This window comes from Plectropomus leopardus, chromosome 2 (assembly GCF_008729295.1).
Source record: "Plectropomus leopardus isolate mb chromosome 2, YSFRI_Pleo_2.0, whole genome shotgun sequence".
Classification (NCBI taxonomy): Eukaryota; Metazoa; Chordata; class Actinopteri; order Perciformes; family Serranidae; genus Plectropomus; species Plectropomus leopardus.
Window position 1 is genome coordinate 30,845,484 of NC_056464.1, and position 20,203 is coordinate 30,865,686.

At 37.4% G+C, this 20,203-nt stretch overlaps 1 protein-coding gene across 2 annotated transcripts; it reads left to right on the top strand.

Moving 5' to 3' along the window:
* The first annotated feature begins 2,035 nt into the window (after positions 1 to 2,035).
* slc16a1a (solute carrier family 16 member 1a) lies at positions 2,036 to 12,755 on the top strand. 2 transcript variants are annotated; one of them, XM_042496977.1, is made up of 6 exons: positions 2,036 to 2,278; positions 6,619 to 6,876; positions 10,119 to 10,262; positions 10,457 to 11,230; positions 11,684 to 11,842; positions 12,045 to 12,755. In XM_042496977.1, the coding sequence occupies exons 2-6, from the start codon at positions 6,660 to 6,662 to the stop codon at positions 12,053 to 12,055; spliced, it is 1,305 nt and encodes a 434-aa protein (XP_042352911.1). In that variant the 5' UTR covers positions 2,036 to 2,278; positions 6,619 to 6,659; the 3' UTR covers positions 12,056 to 12,755. The 2 variants fall into 2 exon arrangements, with proteins under 2 accessions (XP_042352911.1, XP_042352903.1); XM_042496969.1 differs by having other exon boundaries at positions 11,684 to 12,755.
* Positions 12,756 to 20,203: the final 7,448 nt, after the last annotated feature.

Below are 20,203 nucleotides of genomic sequence, written 5' to 3' on the forward strand. Positions count from 1 at the left end.
CGTACATCCCATTGTCGTGAACACAATATCTGAAGATCAAGGTCAAGGTCACCGTGACCTGTATTCGTCTCATTCTTGTAAAAGCGATATCTCAAGAACACCCTGAGGGCATTTCTTCAAATTTGGCACAAACGTTTGAGTGGACTCAAGGCTGAAGTGATTAGATTTGTAAATGGCCTGTAAGGCAGGAGATGACTTCACCTGCTTCCTCAATAGCTTCCGCTTTAGTTTGATGTAGTAATACTACAGGGGAGTGGAAATGTTTGGAAAAATGCACACACTGTATAATGAGTGAGCAGTGGACTGGCAGACTGAGTGTAGAATAACTGATACATATTGTTGCACTTTTCTTAAGACATCATCTGTTTTGTAAACGTTTTCAGCTTGTATTATGTAATTTGAAGGTGTTGTTATTTATAGGTTATTATGCAATGGTTTTACTGCCAGCCCACTTGGGATAAAATTGGGCTGTATGTGGCCCTTGAACTAAAATGAGTTTGACACCCCTGCACCAGAGGAACTCGGAGGATCACCAAAGTTTTTAGAATAAATCCTGCTGGAATCATGAATGTCTAAACACAACTCTGTGCCAGTATCTCCAGTAGATATCTCTAGTAGATATTTTACTGAAATAGTGAAAACTTTGACTTGCTGGTGGCACTGTAGGAAAAGTTGAAGAATCTTCAAAGTCATGAGAGTTTATCCTCTGTGGACCAGGGATATATGTAGCAATTTGTTACAGTTATTGTTTGGGACTTTTATGGCCTTTATTTGATAGGACAGCTAGAGAGATGACAGGAAACAGGGATGAGAGAAAGTGAGGATGACATGCATTAAAGGGCCACCGGTGGGACTCGGACATATAGTGCTTGTATATTTTGCACACACTCTACCAACGGAGCTACCCAGTGCCCTTTATGTAGCAAATTTAATGGTGAACCATTTGATAATTGCTAAGATGTTCACTTCAGATCCACAAGTGTCAACCTGCTGATGGCATTATAGAAAAAGTCAGGGGATTGCCAAGGTAAAGAGCTTCACTCTCTGGGGACCACAAATGTCGGTACAAAGTTTCATGACAACCCGTGCCCCAGCTGTTGAGATGTTTCAGTCTAGGCCAAAGTGGTGGATCAACATTACTAGCTCTAGATGACTTAAAAATAATTTTAAATTTAACAAATAGTTGCAATATTTAGAATTTAAGCAGGTACTCAAGGTTTGTTGGAAATTACTGTTTCCACAAATGCATTCCCATAAACGTCTGTTTGAGTGTGTGCAAATATGATTGTTTTTGTCCCAAATCCATTTCCATTCTTCACACTCTTGCACTTGTGAATAAATGCCGGCCCAGGAGAAAACACTGAATCGTAGGTGGTGCTCCGCTGCATCCTCTGTTTGAAAAGCAATAAAAGTCCTTATTGGAGTGGAAAAAAATGAGGGGAACAGCATAAAACAACATAACAAATAATGTTTCAACAATGTCAAGAATTTTAGGGCGCTTTGCAAGCACACACTGTTTCAATAACCTCCTGTACTCGAGCCTTTCCTTTCCCAAGCCCCGACACAGACTCATTAATAGCACCTCGGGGAGTTTTAGGAGAAAGGCTCAACCAGATCTGACCCCTCAAGTGTTCAGAAATCTTTCTCTCAGGAGAATGAAGGTAAACAATGTCTGTTGTTTAGGTAAACCGGATTTCTTATAGCTATAATAGCTAATTGAATAGGGCAGATAAATCAGCTAATGCAGGAAATCAGCGTCTTAGAAAGCATCTTATCTCTTAGAGTGCAGACATCATTTGATATCCTCTCAGGTCACACATGCACTATAGGGTCGTGCAGTGAATTGCTTTAACCTTGTGTGTGTGCGTGAGCTCAGCACATGACAGAGGGGTGGAGAAAGTATTGTAGGGGCACGGCACTAAGCCTCCCACAGCCAATAAGAACTTGACTGACTTCAACATTTAGCAGCAAAGTGTCCAGATCATCGTCCAGCTGTTTGATGTGGGCGCTGAATGAACTCAACCTTTCAGCTTCACTGAACTCACTTTGCTGAGGCCGAGGTGCCACTGGCAACTTTTGGACTGTCATAGTGGATATAGACCCACAGATAACGTCTGGAGTGTCTGTGAAACATATGCAGTGACTTTTTTTTCCATATTTCATACATATTCAGAGACACTCAGTCCAATTCAATGATGTCTGCAGTGTGTTAGCGTGCCTCCGAGACTGCTGTTTATCTGCACAGCTCATCTGGGCCTGTTTGAGAGCTGCTGCCAAGGTAAGACACTTGACACACAGACACTATGCACATTTAACATTTAACAGCATCAATTTCAAAATGATTACTTGCATAAGAGGGCTATTTTCAGCTTGATATTCATGAAAGATGTATTGCTTTACCAAGGCTATAACAATACTTATTATGTGAGTATGTGATTTCCCTGAGCAAATATTTAACAAGCTATTCTCATCTATAATTAATCAGACAAATTCACCAGATCTAATAAGTGGTATTAGAAACCTGAGGTCATAAAAGGCTTAAAGCAGTGCTGCAGGGAAGATGAGTGAAAACTGTTTTTGCTAGAAGCACCAGAATTTAGCCAAATATGTTGAAATTCATGTTCGTTCAACGTGATTTCAGCTACTTTTGTTGTGATTATTTTCAACCTTAATATTTAGATGAAAGACATAATCATTGTGTGCAGAATGTAATGAGTAAATTTTCTTAATTTGAAAAAAAAAAACTAAAATCAAATACAAGGTGAATGAATATCACTTATTACTGTTAATCTTATTAATTTAGAGAAAAAAAATTAAGGTCAATGCCTCTGCTGTGTCCTCACATTAACAGAAATTGCATTGTTTCAGACTTTTATTTTGTATAATCTTGGTCAGTATTACTGAGAAAAAATATTCAATGCAACTTTTTCTTTTTGCTACCTTTTTTTCGTGACTTAAAATAAATGACAAAAGACTTTTTATGCAAACAAAAGACATTTTTCTGTCAAATTTTGTTCAGAAATTGGTATAAATCCATATTAGTGATCACTTTACCAACTTAATCCATAATTCATTCACCTGACAGGTTTGGCATATCAAGATGCTAATACCACACAGGTGTGTGTTGGGCTGGTCACAGTAAAAAGCCGCTCTAAAATATGCAGTTTGATCACACAACAAAATGCCAGAGATGGGCAAGTTATCAGGTAGTGTGCCTTTGGCATGCTGACTGCAGGAATGTCCACCCGAGCTGTTGGACGTGAGCTGAATTTGGCAGTACATCCAACCATCCTCACATCCGCAGACCAAGTGTGACCACACCAGCTCAGGACCTCCACATCCAGTTTCCTCACCTGCAAGCTGAAGAATTTCTGCGCAAACTGACAGAAACTGTCTCAGGGATGCTCATCTCAGTACTGGTCTCAGATCATCTTGCAGCTGAAGAAGCCGAATGTGGAGGTCCTGGATTGGCACATTAGACTGGTCGGATGAACTGCCAAATACTTGGAAATGACAATAAGGTTACAGCACAACTCTGGTGGACATTCCTGCAGTCAGCATACCAATGGCATTGTCTCACAAAACTTGATACATTTGCAGTATTGTGTTGTGTGATCAAACTGCACATTTCAGAGGGACCTTTCATCATGACCAGCCCAAGGTACACCTGTGTAATAATGATGCTGTTTAATCAGCATTTTGATATGCCACACCTGTCAGGTGAATGGATTATGGATGATGTTGGCAGAGTGCTCACTAACACGGATTTAAACACATTTGTTAACAACATTTGAGAGAACTAAGCCTCTTATGTGCACTCAAAAAGCCTTAGATCTTTTATTTCAACTCATGAAAAATGGGAGCAAAAACAAGAGTGTTGCATTTAGTGTAATATTTCAACAAAATGAAGAGGGGAAATTTATGATATCCTCCTGGATATGATCTGTAAAAATGGGGCCCTTGAGTGCACCACATGAATGATGTTTCTTTATGTTAGAGGGGTGCTCTGCCTCAGTTTCTGCTAATTTTGGTCAAGTCCAACAACAAAGTTCATGGCTTCACATACCAAGATCAGCTGTGCTCAGGCTAAGTGACTCATGTTAAGCAAAAAATTTCAAAGAAGCGTATATCCTTTAAGCAGTGACACCAAATCTTCTTGTGTCTCTGTGCTGAGCTCACCCTGCTTTGTCCTGGTATGTCTGTGCTGACAAGTGGCACTTTGACTGCTTTATTTAGACCTTTACAATGTGACAGGGGTTAGCCTTGATGCCTCCGCCCATTTGTCTACTTATTACATTCTCCCACACCTGGCCTAAATAAATCAACGCTGCAGAGTTTACTGATACTTTCCTCTCCATTTCAAAGCCAAGAAATCAATTCCAAGTATGAAATTATCCGTTTCATTCATTATTTAGACAGTTTTGCTGTTTTATCTGGAGTCCTGTCCTTCTTAACTCGTTGCTCCATTCATCATCTTAAGTCAACTGCTGAATTTTTCATTCTTTAAAAAGTACAAGACTGTCTCTGCCGCCAGTTAAGAGCATTTCCCCAGCATACTGTCCTATTTGGAAGGCCGCCTGGTGGATGTGTGGTGACTGTATTCAGACAGTGAAAATCTTTCAACCTTTCTTGTTAACGTGCTGGACCCTCATTTTCCATAGTACGAAATGGTGTGAAGGAACATCTGTCTCTTCTTTTTGTCAAAAAGGACAATTTGTTAGAATAAACCAACGTGTTAAAAATCATAATCATTTCAAAATCTACATAAAACAGCAAAGATACAAAGTAAGATGACTTATGTTTAAGAAGTATAAACATTAACATAGGCATGTAATGCCTTAACCATAAAACCAAAACAAGGCAGAGAAACAGCAGCTCATAGGTGCTAATCACCAGCTGATTGCTAAATAACATCAGTTATGCTAATAGTGTCATAAGGGACTGAATGCAGGTATCGTTTGACTTAAAAAGTTGCAATACTACTTGGCACTGGATTATTTTGGTTGACACAATAAAGGTTTCGATCCAGCCCTAAACATACAACATACAAACTCACAGCAGTTGGTAGGTTCATTTTAAATGTTATCTATATGCCAATTCAATTTGTCCAACCCAAGTGGTTATTATATATTTATTCCAAGTGACCTTAAATATCTGTATGAATGAAGAAAAGACAAAAGTTCTTATTTTACCTCAATTAACTCATTGCATGTGTAGAATAATACAGGAGGCACATTTACAGCTGCATGGCAGCAGCTAAAATCCCAGCTCAATAACAAAAGTTCTTTAACACATTAAATATTCACTACTCGCTGCACACAACTGGCTTATCCAATAAGTTTTCAGAGCGCTAAACCAATTCCTCAACCAAATCAAGTCCTCCTCGGCTGAAAAACACTATATCATCACCGCCCTGAGCTACCGAGCAGTGTGAATTCAACCAGTGTTCATGGTCTGATCGATGTTTTCTCTGGGTAGTCTCCCCTGTGTAAACAATACAGTAAGTTGTTTGACTCTGCAGATGGACTCTTATTCATCACCTCTAAAGTGAGACTGTGGGAGATTGTCGGGCGGGAGCTCAATAAATACACGCAGAGAACAATTCAAAGCAAAGCAAGGCCAAAATCGGCATCTTTACGCTTAAACCCTTTTATCCAGTTAGGGAAGTATTTTTGGACAAATATGATCTCTTTCCAAATACGTATGAGGTAGCAGCAAAGTAGAGGTATTCAGAGGCACTTAAAGGTCAGTATACAGAGCTCAAACTGTATTTTGCACGTTGAGGGTTGATTTATGCAGTAAAACAATTATGTTTGGTCAGTTAGTACAGAAGATAAGAGACACAAAGTTCAGAGAGCATGACACAGATGGAAAAAAACAAAGACTAATACTGTTAATTATAAATAATAATTAACTTTAACCTCTCTGACATCTCTCCATTCGGTGCATGTGTATAGGTCCTGTTTGTATTTTGGGCTTGTGTGTATGTAACCTATAAATAACAAGAGAATTGAAAATTCCCCTTGTGGATTGACCAAAGAAAATTATCATAATTTCTTTCAAAAATGAGGTAAGAAGGTGATGAGCAACTTAAAACGAAATGACCCCAAAAACTGGCAAAGAAATTTGTTTTTAAGTAAAGTACAAGAAAGTTATCCTAAACAAATAGCAACAAAAAATCAAAGAAATAGTAAAAAAAAAAAAAAAAAAAAAAACAAACAGCAACAACAACAAGGAATTGGCCATAAAAAATGCTTAATAATAATAATAATAATAATAATAATAATAATAGCTCTGTAAAAGTATTTTAATATATACTTCTGCTGATTATAGATAGTTAAAACATTTTTTCCCTGGTGTTTTTGATCATTTTCCAAATATACCAATTTCTTGCAATTCACAGAATGTCACTTGTCAAGTTGCTTGTTGCTTTTTTCTCATCTTTTCCAGTTCGCTCAGGGTTCAAAGATTTAATTACCTGTGAAGGCGTCTGAACACAGCACAAGAAAAGTGACATAAATCCAAGTTAAAGTTCAAAAAGTTAAAGTTAAAGTATGTCTTTTTCTTCTTCTTAAACCAGCTTAAGTAACTACATTTTTTTGTTTCTCTCCTGAACAGGTCCTCATAACTGTTGAAATCAAAGAGTTTTGTGATAGAAAATGGCTCCTGCCGTCGGTGGTCCTGTAGGCTACACACCCCCTGAGGGTGGCTGGGGATGGATGGTGGTAGCCGGGGCCTTCATCTCCATTGGCTTCTCGTACGCATTCCCCAAATCCATCACTGTCTTCTTTAAGGAGATTGAGGCAATCTTCAATGTGACCAGCAGCCAGGTGTCCTGGATCTCGTCCATCATGCTAGCGGTCATGTATGGCGGCGGTGAGCTACGACACAAAGTACAACCTGCCAGACATGTTTGTTAATTCTTGACATTTAGCACATTGAAGATTTATGATTGAAATCAATTCTCGACTCTTAGCTCAACTGTAAAAGATTTACTCCTGGAGTGTTAAAAGCCGATCCATTGCTCAAGAATAGAGTTGCATTGTTGCCTTTCAGTTTCAGTCAAAGAGGCCACAGATGCTCAAAGTTACAGCGCAGCTTAAATCAAGCATTTCATACTGAGATAAAACGATACTGTAACTCCTCCATTGTAGTGCAACATTATCTGTCTCTGGAGGACATGAATAGGTTTGTATATCCGCTTATTGTGTCCAACTTGTGCTTCGAGAGCGGGACCACCAGGGGTTTGGTTATGTTCCTGCACTGATGTGATGAATGAGACGCTGGATGATGTCACACAGATCGGGCCAGGTGATGATGAGGATGTATTCATGTGCGTGATATTCAACACGGAGAGAACAGAGTTCAAAGGAGCTCTCGTCGTCCCTCAAGACCGTCTGCTCTGAAATCAAAACACTGCAGTTGTCTTTACTCTAATGTGTGATAACCTGGAAAAATGATGACATAGGCATCTTTTTCTAATCTCAGGGAAGTTTTAGGAAAGTTGCTTTCGTGTGCCAAACTGATGTGATGTGGGAAATATCACACCATATGAAACTGCTTTTTATCAAACGTTCTACTCTGGACCTCAGTGTAAAATATATTTACAAGATCTGCAAGCAGTAAAATAAAAGTGTTACTTTATTGCTCAGCCAGCATTGCATACCATTCATAGTGCTGAATATTACATCTGAACTTATCTTAAGTGTATATCATATTTTGCCACATGACCTCTATAAAAGCAAGTTGCCAAATGTCTGCCATTAACCTCAACATCAAGTTAAAGGCTGACTGTGATATTTTTCAACTTGGACCCTATTTTCTGATGTTTATGTATCTAAGTGACTAATAGACAAACTTTGAAAAGAGAAAAAAATGGTACAGTGTTGAATGAGAGTGCTGCAGGTGATTGCAGCAAAAAATGCCACACAGGGCATTTGTGCACCGCCAATTTGCTGCTTCTAAAAGCGCATGTTTTTGCCACTCAGACAGGCTCAGATTATTACAATTGTCTGACAATTTTTGACAAAGATCCCTACAGAGGTTCTCCTTTAAAAGAGCTAGATCCTTTTCGTTCAAGTCCAAACAGCCCAAACCACCATCGCCAAACAGACCAGACCCTATTTAAAGAAAGAGTGATTTCAGCGTGTATAGAGCCAACATATTTTCACATCCAACTGGTTGAATTGGGGTTTAAATCACCAAAACCAGAGCTGGTGATTGTTGTAAGAGTAAAGACACAAACCAAAATGGTTTTTGTGAGTTTCCCTTTGTTTTGGTTTATTTTGAATGAAGTGTGTTTTACAATGATAAAAGTTCTGTTTTTTAAATGGAGTCTGGTGGGTTTGATGTCGATTTCAAGGCTGCTTCTGTTTTTTTGTTTTTTTTAATCTTAGTCTTTTACAAAGAGGTCTCTCTCTGTAGTGATCCTTTCTGTTAGTTGTCAGACACGTAGAATAACAGTCTGAGCCTTTCAGTTATGAGTACAAGCAGTTTTTGTGGATGTAAATTGACACTGCTCAGTTGCCCTATGGTATAACTGTATATAGCAGCCTGTTTCATCTCTGCTGGCTGCAGTGGTTTTGCTCAATACTGGACTACTTTCAGAAATTGTCTTTATTAGTTGCTTTGGCACAGAAATATTAGAAAATAGGTTCCAGGTTGAGAAATACTAAAGTTACCCTTTAAGCCCTCAATAGGCTGCTGTACAACAGAAGTACTGTAAAGGAATCAATGCTGCTTATTGTTCAGCAACACATTCCCTGCAGTGGTTAAAGGTTACTGAGTTACACTGTGAGAGCATCACATCTTCATTTGTCTGTCACTTTACAGTGCATTGTTTCAAATTTTGTATCAGCATCTATCAGCTTGTGCTGGTTTACCACCTTCTTCACGGCTGTAAAAGTGAGACGTGCACCTGTCCTAACCTAGCTATGAGTCACAGAGGGCTATGCATATCCGGGTGTAACACTGTTAATTAATGCAAATGTTTAGATCTAAATATACACAGATGAAAGCAAGCTATGCATGCTAATTGAAAGAGAGTGAGGAAATGTTTGTCAGCGCTGTGTGTAGATGACAGCCGAGTCGGTCGCCGTCTGTTAAACATTCTGAGCACATCGGCAGGAGAAGTTCATTAACAACCTACTGTTGCGTACCTCTGTACTCCTTCAATTTTTGATTCATTACGTTCATAATATTCTACATTGGTTTGTCTCCAACCTTTTTATCCTAGGCAACTCTCCCTGCAAGGCGGAAGGAAAGAACTCATTGTTAGTGCGGAGACTGCCTGCATTACAATTTAAAAACCCTTTGTCTTGCAGCGTGCTGGCAAATGAGTCTGGACAACCTCTAAACAAAAACTGTCAGTTTCTATTTAGGTTCATTGGGTAGTGCAGGGATTTGGCAGGAAGGCTGGAGTGTCTTCCATGTGGGTCCTCGTACTCATTTTGGCTGGTTGATATAAGCTGTAGATTGAGATGGTGTTTTGCGACCTGAACCCTCCGTGTATTTTAGTCATTTGTTTACAAGTCATACTGATTTTTCTTGAATTGGTGTTAAACCCAAAGCACATGTATATTAATTAAGTTAATTTAGTGTTACCTCATTCTGTCACTCTTTCTTTGGAACCAGATTACCAGGTGTCAAAATTGCAAATGCAGGTGCAAATTGTACTTACAAAGATAGCAGTTGTTATTTTAACCCCCCACACACACACACACACACACACACACACACACACACACACAGGTCTGAACTGTAGTTCCAATAATCATTTTAAATGTATTTAGAGCCCATTTAAAAAGTATCCACCAACAAATTACTCCCCTGTCAATTTTTTAGGAATCCTTGAACCTGATAAATTGATAAATGCTCATTTCATTACAGTTTTCATGGTTTTTCTGACACATCGCATTATTAATGGCATGAGAACACATCTACTGCAGTGCAGCACTGACAAAAATGATTGCAGAAGTTGTTTGAATTTGCTGAGCCACTGCTGTGGAACTGGAGCCCTCTGGTGGCTAAATACACACCCTTGCATTGAAGTTTGGAAAGAAATCCCCATCTTTCTGCTTCTAATATGTGATCTTGCTTTTTTTTTTTTTGCCCCTCAGGTCCCATCAGCAGCATCCTGGTTAATAAATATGGGAGTCGTCCTGTTATGATGGCGGGAGGATGCCTGTCTGGATTGGGTCTCATAGCTGCCTCTTTTTGCAATTCTGTTGAAGCACTATACTTTTGTATTGGTGTGGTGGGAGGTACCTAATTTTAACTTTCTATATTTTTAAGTTTGGTCATGAGTCATCTTTTTTCTTTTTTTTTTTTACTGCGCTGTTGCCATCTAGTGTTCTAAAAAATAAAAACACCAAAAAATACTTTGAATCTGCAAACACTGTTTGATTATACCTTTTATTAACTCATATATTTATATATATTTTAATTGATTTTGCAGGTTTGGGATTGGCCTTCAACCTCAACCCTGCCCTCACCATGATTGGAAAGTACTTCTACAAAAGGCGGCCTATTGCTAATGGAATTGCCATGGCTGGCAGCCCTGTCGTTCTCTCCACCATGGCTCCTATAAACACCTGGCTTTTTGAAAAGTTTGGTTGGAGAGGAAGTTTCTTGATCCTGGGTGGCCTGCTTTTCAATTGCTGTGTCGCTGGTTCCCTCATGCGACCCATAGGACCGAAACCCAAACCTGCAGAGAAGACCACAGAGAGGATGACTATATCGCAGAGGATTAACAGCTTCATCGATCTCTCTCTGTTCAAGCACCGTGGCTTTATGCTTTATATTACTGGCAATATTATCATGTTTTTCGGTCTCTTTGCGCCACTGGTGTTCCTCAGTAACTATGCAAAGAGCAAAGACATTCCCAAAGAGAAGGCTGCCTTCCTCCTGTCTGTGCTGGCTTTTGTGGACATGGTTGCCCGGCCCTCAATGGGTATTGTGGCTAACACCAAGTGGGTGCGGCCCAGAATACAGTACTTCTTTGCTGCATCTGTGCTGTACAACGGCGTTTGCCATGTTTTAGCACCAGTATCGGTAGACTACAAAGGCTTTGTGATTTACTCCATCTTCTTTGGGTTTGCTTTCGGCTGGCTGAGCTCAGTGCTGTTCGAGACCTTGATGGACCTGGTGGGAGCCCAGCGCTTCTCCAGTGCTGTTGGGCTTGTCACTATCGTGGAGTGTGGTCCTGTATTGTTAGGACCCCCTTTGCTCGGTGAGTACATAACCCACCATATGAATTTACATGGGAAACTGCTGATTTTTAACCAGCTTTTTATCATAAGTGTGGGTAGTATGTAAATAAGCTGTGGTAAACTTCCCTCCATCTTACCTGTGCCCAGACCTCCCTGCTCATCTCAAATCGCATAATTTGCCAGATTTTCTATGGCTTAAGCTCTCATTGTGTCACAGAGCTGCAGGAGCGTTTATTGGTCTGGTATAGCTCAGTGGATTCTGGTAATTGTAGGTTTAGTATCTGTTGAGCATTTTCAAATGCCAGTCCTTCTTCCCAGTTTTTCTCTATCATGTAGCACCAATTTCAAAAGTATTTGCAACTTTCTACAGTAAAAAGAGCTTTGCTCAATGAAAAGTCCATCTTTCCTGTTGTTAAAAAATTCTTTAATGTTGAAAAAAAAACTCTGCAATGTCTTTTTTTTTTTATTCACAGGGAGGTTCAAAGACATCTATCATGATTACAAGTACACGTACCAGGGCTGCGGGATCCTCCTCATCGTCTCCAGTGTCATCCTGTTTGCAGGGATGGGACTCAACTATCGACTGCTGGACAAGGAGAAAAAAGAGGAGGAGAGGAGGGCCAGGATGGGAGGTAGAGAACTTAAGTCCAACAGGGAAAATGCTGCCAAAGAGGCCAGCAACACAGAAGACACTGTCTAATATTCTGTGCCATGTTAGATTACATTTTTGTTCAATTTAATTTGGTCTGCAAGGGGTGTACATATATGAAAAACAGATGGCTTCATGAAACAGAACAGCAGATAAACATTATTTCGTGTCCTCTTCTGTTTCAGAATGTCTTTGAAGACCACCACAGAGGCCTCACCAATTTAATATATTCACACACTTATTAAAGCCCTTTAGACTCTAGTGACCAATCCACATTAAATACCTCTTATATTCTTATAGGGACTGTTATATGTGCTTGGTAGACTATTCAAGTTTGCTCTGACTTTAATGTGCCTTAGATTGTTAGGATATTATGGTATTTTTACATTTCAGATGGTGCCACTTAATTTTTTTACAGCATGCTATTTCCAGTATTTTAACCCTTTTAAAATGTACCATCAAATAATTAAAGTTATTTTTCAGTGGGGAACATTCAAGTGCGGTGCTCTATGTTTTTTTTAGAAGCAATAGCAAATATTCTCTGTGAAAGTGCATAATTGTAGTTTTTCTCACGATGCTCTCAAACACATTTATAAAGACTTTTGCTTTTCCCAAGGACCTGCTGGCTCTGTAAAGTTTTGGAAGGTTTGAAAACATCCTTGATGCAATTATGACTTTGTATATTCTACAGATATATTCATACTAATCCTCTTTTTCTCTTTAAAACATGTTTTGCTTGCCTCATTTTTATGATAGATGATGGAAATTATCGATAATGCTGATGTTACTAAACCTCATTGCATAGCTATTCACATGATAAGAAAATGTGCCACTAACTTAAAGTACCTGTATATTGAACACATTATAAAAACCAATAAACTGTCATTTGACAAAAATATGTCTTATGCATTTTATGTTTCTCATAAATCTTAGCTCAGAAAAAAATGTTAGTAATTTAGAGATGCAGTAACTCCATTTGTCTTAGAAACTACACCAATTTTATGTCATTAACCTTATTAAGCCGACCAGATGGAGGAAATGCATTATTAGATTAACTGTAAAGTCATTTGTGACACTTATATCATAAGACAAATGCCTCCATGGCATTAACTCATTTTATCAAATTATGCTCTTGTGGTTTTGTAACAACAATGGTAGAAAAAAATGGTTGAGACTTGATAGAACATTCTCTAGGCAATAATAACCTAAAACATTGTTTTATGCTGCTTGAAGATTGTAATCTTAACATTAATGCAAAACTGATTGTGTTTTGTAGTTAGTTTAGAAGATACAAATCACTACAATATTGTACTGCTTGTTAAACAGAGTGACATTCAACCACTCAAAAGTCTACTTGAGAATGAGGATGCAGCTTTTAGCACTTATCAAGACTTTTTTCTCTTGCTTCATAAATTAATTCAGAATAATGCATGCAATTGCATTAGTGTATCTCTTGCCTATTAAGAACTAAGTTCTAGTAATTCTATAAAATGGAAGGAAGACCCTCCTATATTCCACTTTCAAGAACAACATATACCAAATTTTGGTTGTTACTGTACTGACTGATGTTTTAGAGAAGGGCAGTGGTAGTATCTTGCTTTGGTCATGACTGGAGGGCTGTGAAAAGATATAAACATTGTTCCTCTGTGCAAAAATATTACACCTGCTGCAGAACAAAATTAAACCTGAAGCATTACTCTGTACAAAATAGCTTGCTCAGTCATGTTTTGTCTATCTGGAAAATTAAAATATTAGATCTGTACTGATAGTCAGGGTCATAGACAGGATTGTACATTTTAATTTCATTTTGCCTTGTATAATGCATGTCTTGTTCAAGCCATCGCTAACAGTAGAAAGAACCAAGGAGGTCCAATAGTGTTTGATGAGATCAGCTAATGACTGGATACTCCTCTTCTTTTTTAGATTTTACTCAAGGTTTTAGTGAATAATTTTCCGTTGCATGGCCTGACTAATGCAAAATACTTTCTGAAATAATGAACCTGCAAGCCTCACCAGTTGAATATTTGGTTTGGGCTGGTGGGGCCAGTATCTTCTATATTTCTTTATCTAACGTGTAAGCCCACACCTTTTAAAAAAGTGACCAGCTTCCCAGTTCAATGTCCATGCATGGGTACATGGATAGACAGTAACTTGTTGTCAGACAAAAAGACTATGCAGCAACATCTGAGCCTTTTGTCATGCATCCATCAGTTAGGTATCTTGGTCTTGAAAAATTATCAGATCACTGATACATGTCTATTGTTATACAGAAACAACATTTACACACTCAAATAATATCACACAAGTTATCAGACCGAAAGTAACCGTTAATGATCTATAGTGATAAATGAAGGTTACTTCTGGATAGGTAACTCTTTAAAGATTACTACTTGCCCAGTTAAGTAATGGAACTCTTTTAATAAGGCCTATGTCTTCAAAGTTATGTAACTTATTACATTATTTAGATTACATTACATTTAGATTTGTGTTACTTTTCTAAGGTGTTTTAAATTGGCCAATAAGCTGAAGAAAAAGGAAAAGCTTTTGCAAAAAAAATAAAGATACAAAAGACTGAAAGCGTCAATGAATGTAATATTCTATATAAACTTTTTATTGAAAATATCTGGATGTAACACCTTTGCAATCACCAACATTTTGATTTGTAACTGTAATTTAATTGTTTTTTCAGTATCTGTCACTGATTACAATTGATGTTAAATTTATTTTGTAATGTAATTACTCCTTATATCATCAGTAGTGTTTCGTTCCTATGAATAGCATGTAGACTATAAATGAATTTAAAAACAACATGCATTGTTGTTTTAACACACAGAGCAAGAATAAGCATCTCCTGTGGTAGTTTCAGAGTGGACTTAATATACTTTATACTGCTGTCCGATAATGTATATAATCTCAAGAAGAGCCGTTACAAAGGTTTGAAATGAACCGTTGGTCAAGTTAACGTTGCAGGAGAGCCCTTGCACGCGCACGTTTACGTCTTAACAAAACGGTCGACGGCCACTATCGTTTTTACCAGGTCACAGGGATACCAGATATTTAACGTTACCGACGATAGGTAAGTATCTACCTAGCCGTTGCTCGCTAAAATGACACGGCGACAACGTTAAATGGTTTTTCCTGGCGATGTTTTGTAGGAATTACCGAAGTTAGATTAGCTAACTAACAAGCTAAGTATGCTAACGTAAGTGACGCCGGTTAACTTTAACTAAGCTGAACTGAATCGCTTGTAGTGAGCTAACGTTAAGTAGGTTAACGTTAGCTAACTTCACCAAGGTAACGGTTAATAGTGGGTGAGTTAACGTTGACTGGGTGAAATGTAATAACGTTTAGTTTGTCTGACTGTCACATATTAATCTGAGGAAATGGCTCGCCCACAAGTGTTACCTTTCACTGTTGAATCTCAGTAAAATGTAGCCACTTTACGTTGGACAGTAGAATTTGTATGTAACGTTATTCGGTCTTTTCAGGATGGAGAGAGACCGGGGGTTTAGCTTCAAACTGTTGGTGCCCCCCAGAGTGAGTAAGGGACAGATATCTGCTGTTCGACCTCAAGAAATCGTTGAGAACGGAGGAGACTTGCAGCAGGTAATGTAATTAACCACCATGAAATGTTTCCACCAGCACTAACACAAAAATCCTTGAGCACAGTAATAAGCCTTTTTCCCATTTTACCATAAATGAAAGTCTTAAACATAGGGGAATTGTAACATCTCAAATTGCAACAAGTGGAAATGAGAAAGAACCATTACACTCATTATGCATGTAGTCTGTGATGATCCTTCTTCTCTGCTTGCCAAAGGACAAACTGATTTTCTTTTATACTTTATACTATACAAAGTTTTTCTGCCAAGACTCATTTTTGAGGTACAAAAGTATTTTTTTTTTCCATTGGCAGTATTTTCCTCATACTACCTTAACCTCCAAATGTCTTTGAATTTAAATCTGTATAGTTTTGATGACGGTTTTGTTGTTTAACATTTGATATATTTGTAAAATATTGACTTCATTGTTATTAGCCTGTAGGGTAGCTTGTGTGATGGGTGGTACCATTGGGGCAACTATAACACTTCGTTAAAATTGCCCCCAACACCATTAAAATGGTGTGTTACTAAGCAAAGACGTTAAAATGCTTTTTTTTTTCTCATAATGAATGTTGCGTTAAATTTAAATGTCTATGTATACTCTACTTACTATATATTTCATCATATAGTCCAGCTAGTAAATCTTTAGCCTGTCAATCTGGACCCTGGTTCAAACATGCCAAGATCCAATTTTTAATGCTTTCAAAATCTTTTATGTAAATTAATTGTACGTTTTCTTAACTTACTGTCTTAAAATTGGTGAAAATCAGCTTATTTTTCAACTATTATTTTTGTTTTGTAGTATTTGCCTAGCTTGAAACACATATTCAAAAGCTGGTTTGCGCCATTTAATTTTACGTATTTTATACAAGGGGCAAATGTAACATCTCAAACTGCACCACTTAGAAATGAGACAGAACCATTATTATGTGCTCTGTGGTAATGTATGATTGCCTTACTTGTACCTGTAGGTAGATTTGTTTAAAGAAAAAGATGAAGCATCCCTCTTGACATACATTTTACAAACATCACCGTGGTGATCCCTCTCTGCCTGCAAACAGACTGACTGATGTCTCATACTGGATACGATTATTTATACAGTTTTGATTAAACTGTAATCAGTTGTTCAATGGATATTTAATTGTTTGAACTATATCTATATTCATAGATGTTTATTTGTGTCCTTGGTACTTATATGAAGGTTTTAAGTGTGCTGTTAATTTTGCCCCAATATACTGTTGCAATCCCCACTGCATGTGGGGCAGATGTAACATTTGTCTTCCAGTGTTTCAATCAATATTGTGACTCTAATATTGCATGGAAAAACAACAGATAATTGTCAACAAGTAGAACACAGATATAAGTTACCTACATAAAAATTGTATCCAAATAGCTCAAGGTTTATGACTAATGACATCAAAACCAAAACCCTACAATAATTTTTTTCCTTGTAGTAGGCTAAAAGCATAAAGAATGGATGCAGCCATGTAAGAGGTAGTAATCCTTAGTATGTGGAATAACTAAGTATATTTTTTTCACCATAGGGTTACAGTAAATATTTTGAAAAAGAGCAGTGCATGTCTCTCCCCAGTGCAAGTGCAGTTCCACTAACTAAACCAACCAGACAAGGTATGTTCTACAAAACAACCCTGGCTGGCCGCATAATTTCAGCACAAAAAGCTGGCAAGTATCATAAACCTTGTAATAAGTTATTGTCTCTCCTCTGAAGATTTCCCCAAGATGAAAGCCGTGCCACCAATGGAAAAAGACGAGGTAATATTTTCATTGCACTAAAATGTGAAGTGTGAATAGGATAGACTTGGCCTTTATTGTTGTTTATTCAAAAGTATGTCAGTTTACTTCCCATCATTGTAAATATTCCCCAGAATAATGGCAATCCTGGACAGCTTTATTCCAAGCTGTTTGATGAAGTTGAGAAAATTAAGTGCTGGAAGGTCAAAGTTGACTCTGATACAGTTCAAAAGGAAAGAAAACTCCAAGAAAACAAAAGAACAATTGAAACTCAGCGCAAAGCCATTCAAGAATTGCAGGTGTGTGCCTCAGTGTTTTATAATCTGTCTTTCTCTCTCTAACTGCATATTCTTTTTTTTCTTTTAAATCAAAGTTTTGTTTTTAATGGAGAAACAGCACACTCTGCCCGTTGATAATTGGTAGTAGTATGTTATTATGTGTATTCTGTCCTGACAGTTTGGCAATGAAAGTCTCAGCATTAAACTGGAGGAACAGATCAGTGAAAATGAGGATTTGAAGAACAAGTATGTTTTTTGTTTGTTTGTTTTGTAAATGCCTGAAAAAGCAAGGCAAACATGACAATCACATTTTTAAATCTAAATGTTTTGTTTGTATGAAATGTTTTGTCATTAGTAAATTCCAAATTTAAATTGCAGAGGCAACGCCACAAGGAACTTGTGTAATATACTCAAAGATACTTTCCAGCAGTCAGCTGAGAAAATGCATTTATGTAAGTAAGACGTGCTTTAATTTAAAAAAAAAAAATTCCCAGATGTGCGTCTTAACCAGCCATATTAGTGAGGAGTTGACAATAATGATGCATTGCTGCACAATTTATATCTAATCTTTTCATTTTCTAGTTGAAGCAGAAAGAGAAGAAACTCATCACCTCTTTGTGGAAAATAGTCAAAGCATTCAGGTAAAACACCTCTAAATCTATATTAAAGTATTTTTTAACTAATAATAATGTGTTGGACCGGAGTCAGTAAACAGTAAGACGTAACATTTGATGGTCAGATATATGTTACTTTTTCTGTAGAAACTGATTGCAGCTTTTGAAAGCCTTCGCATTCAAGCAAAAGCTGACCAACAAGAGATGCAGAAAGGTTTGGGTTTTTTTAAACTTATACTTTGGGCTTTCACTGAAAAACTCCAAATAGTTTGATATTTTCATATGCCAATAACTAATGTTTAAAACTTTTATTTTTACTTACTATTTTTGACAAAGGATGAATTATTGATAAATTTATAAGCAAGAAAACATATACACCAGCAAGAAAAAAACCTTCTTTTAATTTTTTTTTTTTTTTAGTCAAAGAGGCCTTGCTGCAATTTGAAGATCTGAAAGAGAAGTATCATCAAGAATATAACATGAAAGAAAATGAGGCAAGAAAAAAAAAACTCTTTTCAGATCCCTTTATTTGGGAACTTTTGAAACAAACAGCGTGAGATTTGACATTCACATTCACAGGTTACAGAGCTTCAAACTAAAATGAAGGAAAATGAAAACGAACTACAAAAACTCCTGCTTGACCTCCATGAAGCCCAAGAGCACTGCAAACAACTCCAAGAGACAACAAGTAAGGTCGTGATTATATTTACAGATAAGGTGCTCATAGCTGTAAACATTGTTTTGTTCACCTGTCAGTTTATTGTTAAAAATCTTTTTTCTTGTCAACAATATTATGATAAACATTTCCAGCGGTCATATAAAAAGAATGTAAATGTTCACTGATCTTGAAAGATCAGGTTTACTTAAAAAATAATAATAGTTACAGTGATAATCAAATTGCCATATGTTAAGCAATAAGTGTAAGCCTGTGACTAGATTCTTTAGCTTTTGTCTTTTATTTTACAGCAGCTTTGACTGCAATATCAACAAACAATTTAATATTTAAAATATTAGAAATGTTATAATGGTTCCTTTTTCTTGTGTGTGAAATGTCTCAGTATTTTTGGGATAAGTGCTTATGAAGAAGGAAGCCTTACTAACACTAAACTAAGATTTTTACTGTTTTTAACACTTTGTTAGTTGAAGGAACACTAAAAACAATCAGTATTTTCAAATTTTACAGATGAGCAATATGAACTTCTCAAAAGCTCAAAAACTGAACAGGAGTCCCTTTTCCGAAAACTACAGACTGCAGAGCAGCGCTGTGAAGAAACGGAGGTGAGTGTGTTCAGATTCTTGTCATTTTCAGTGAAATGGTGCTTTGTCATTCATTGTCTATTTTGAGTAAAAATGTTTCCAATCCCTCAGAAAAATCATGAAGCTACTGCTGCAATGCTGGAACAAAGTAAAGAAGAATATGCAGAAATGATTCAAAACAAAGACTTAAGCTTGCAGGAGCTTAGCAGAGTTAAAAATCAACAAGCGGAGAAATTGGAGCAGATTCAGACAACCATTCAGGAGCTACAGGATTCTCTGGCCTTAGAGATACAGAGGTATAATTAGCTGCTGAAAATTCATAGCAATTTTCCTGACCAAATGCAATTTTCTGCTCATACTGCTCATGTTGTGTTCCTGTTTTGACCCATTTTCAAGAGCCAAGGAACTTGAGGATAAACTCAAGGCAAACAACAAGGAACTTGAAAGGAGAAACACACTTTTAGGTAAGCTTCACAAAGTGAAGTATGTAGATATTTTTATTTGATGTAAATGGAAGAAAATGTTCTACTCAACAGGAGAGAGCATAGAGCAGATTGCAAAGAAAGATGGGCACATCAAAATCCTTGAAGATGAATTGGTAGGGTGTATTTTAATTTTCTAGAAGAGTGTATTCTCTCATTTTCAACTATTCATTGTGGTCCGAACACTTCAATAGAGAACTCAACAACACCCACAGTATGCTATTATTGCTCTTAGGACAAAAAATCCAAATCCATTGAGTCCATGAAGGTTAAGATTGGCGTCACTGAGGTCAGAGTGGAGGAACTCACATCCGAGTTTCTAAGGAAAACTGAAGAAGCCCTGCTGTTTAAGGTGATAC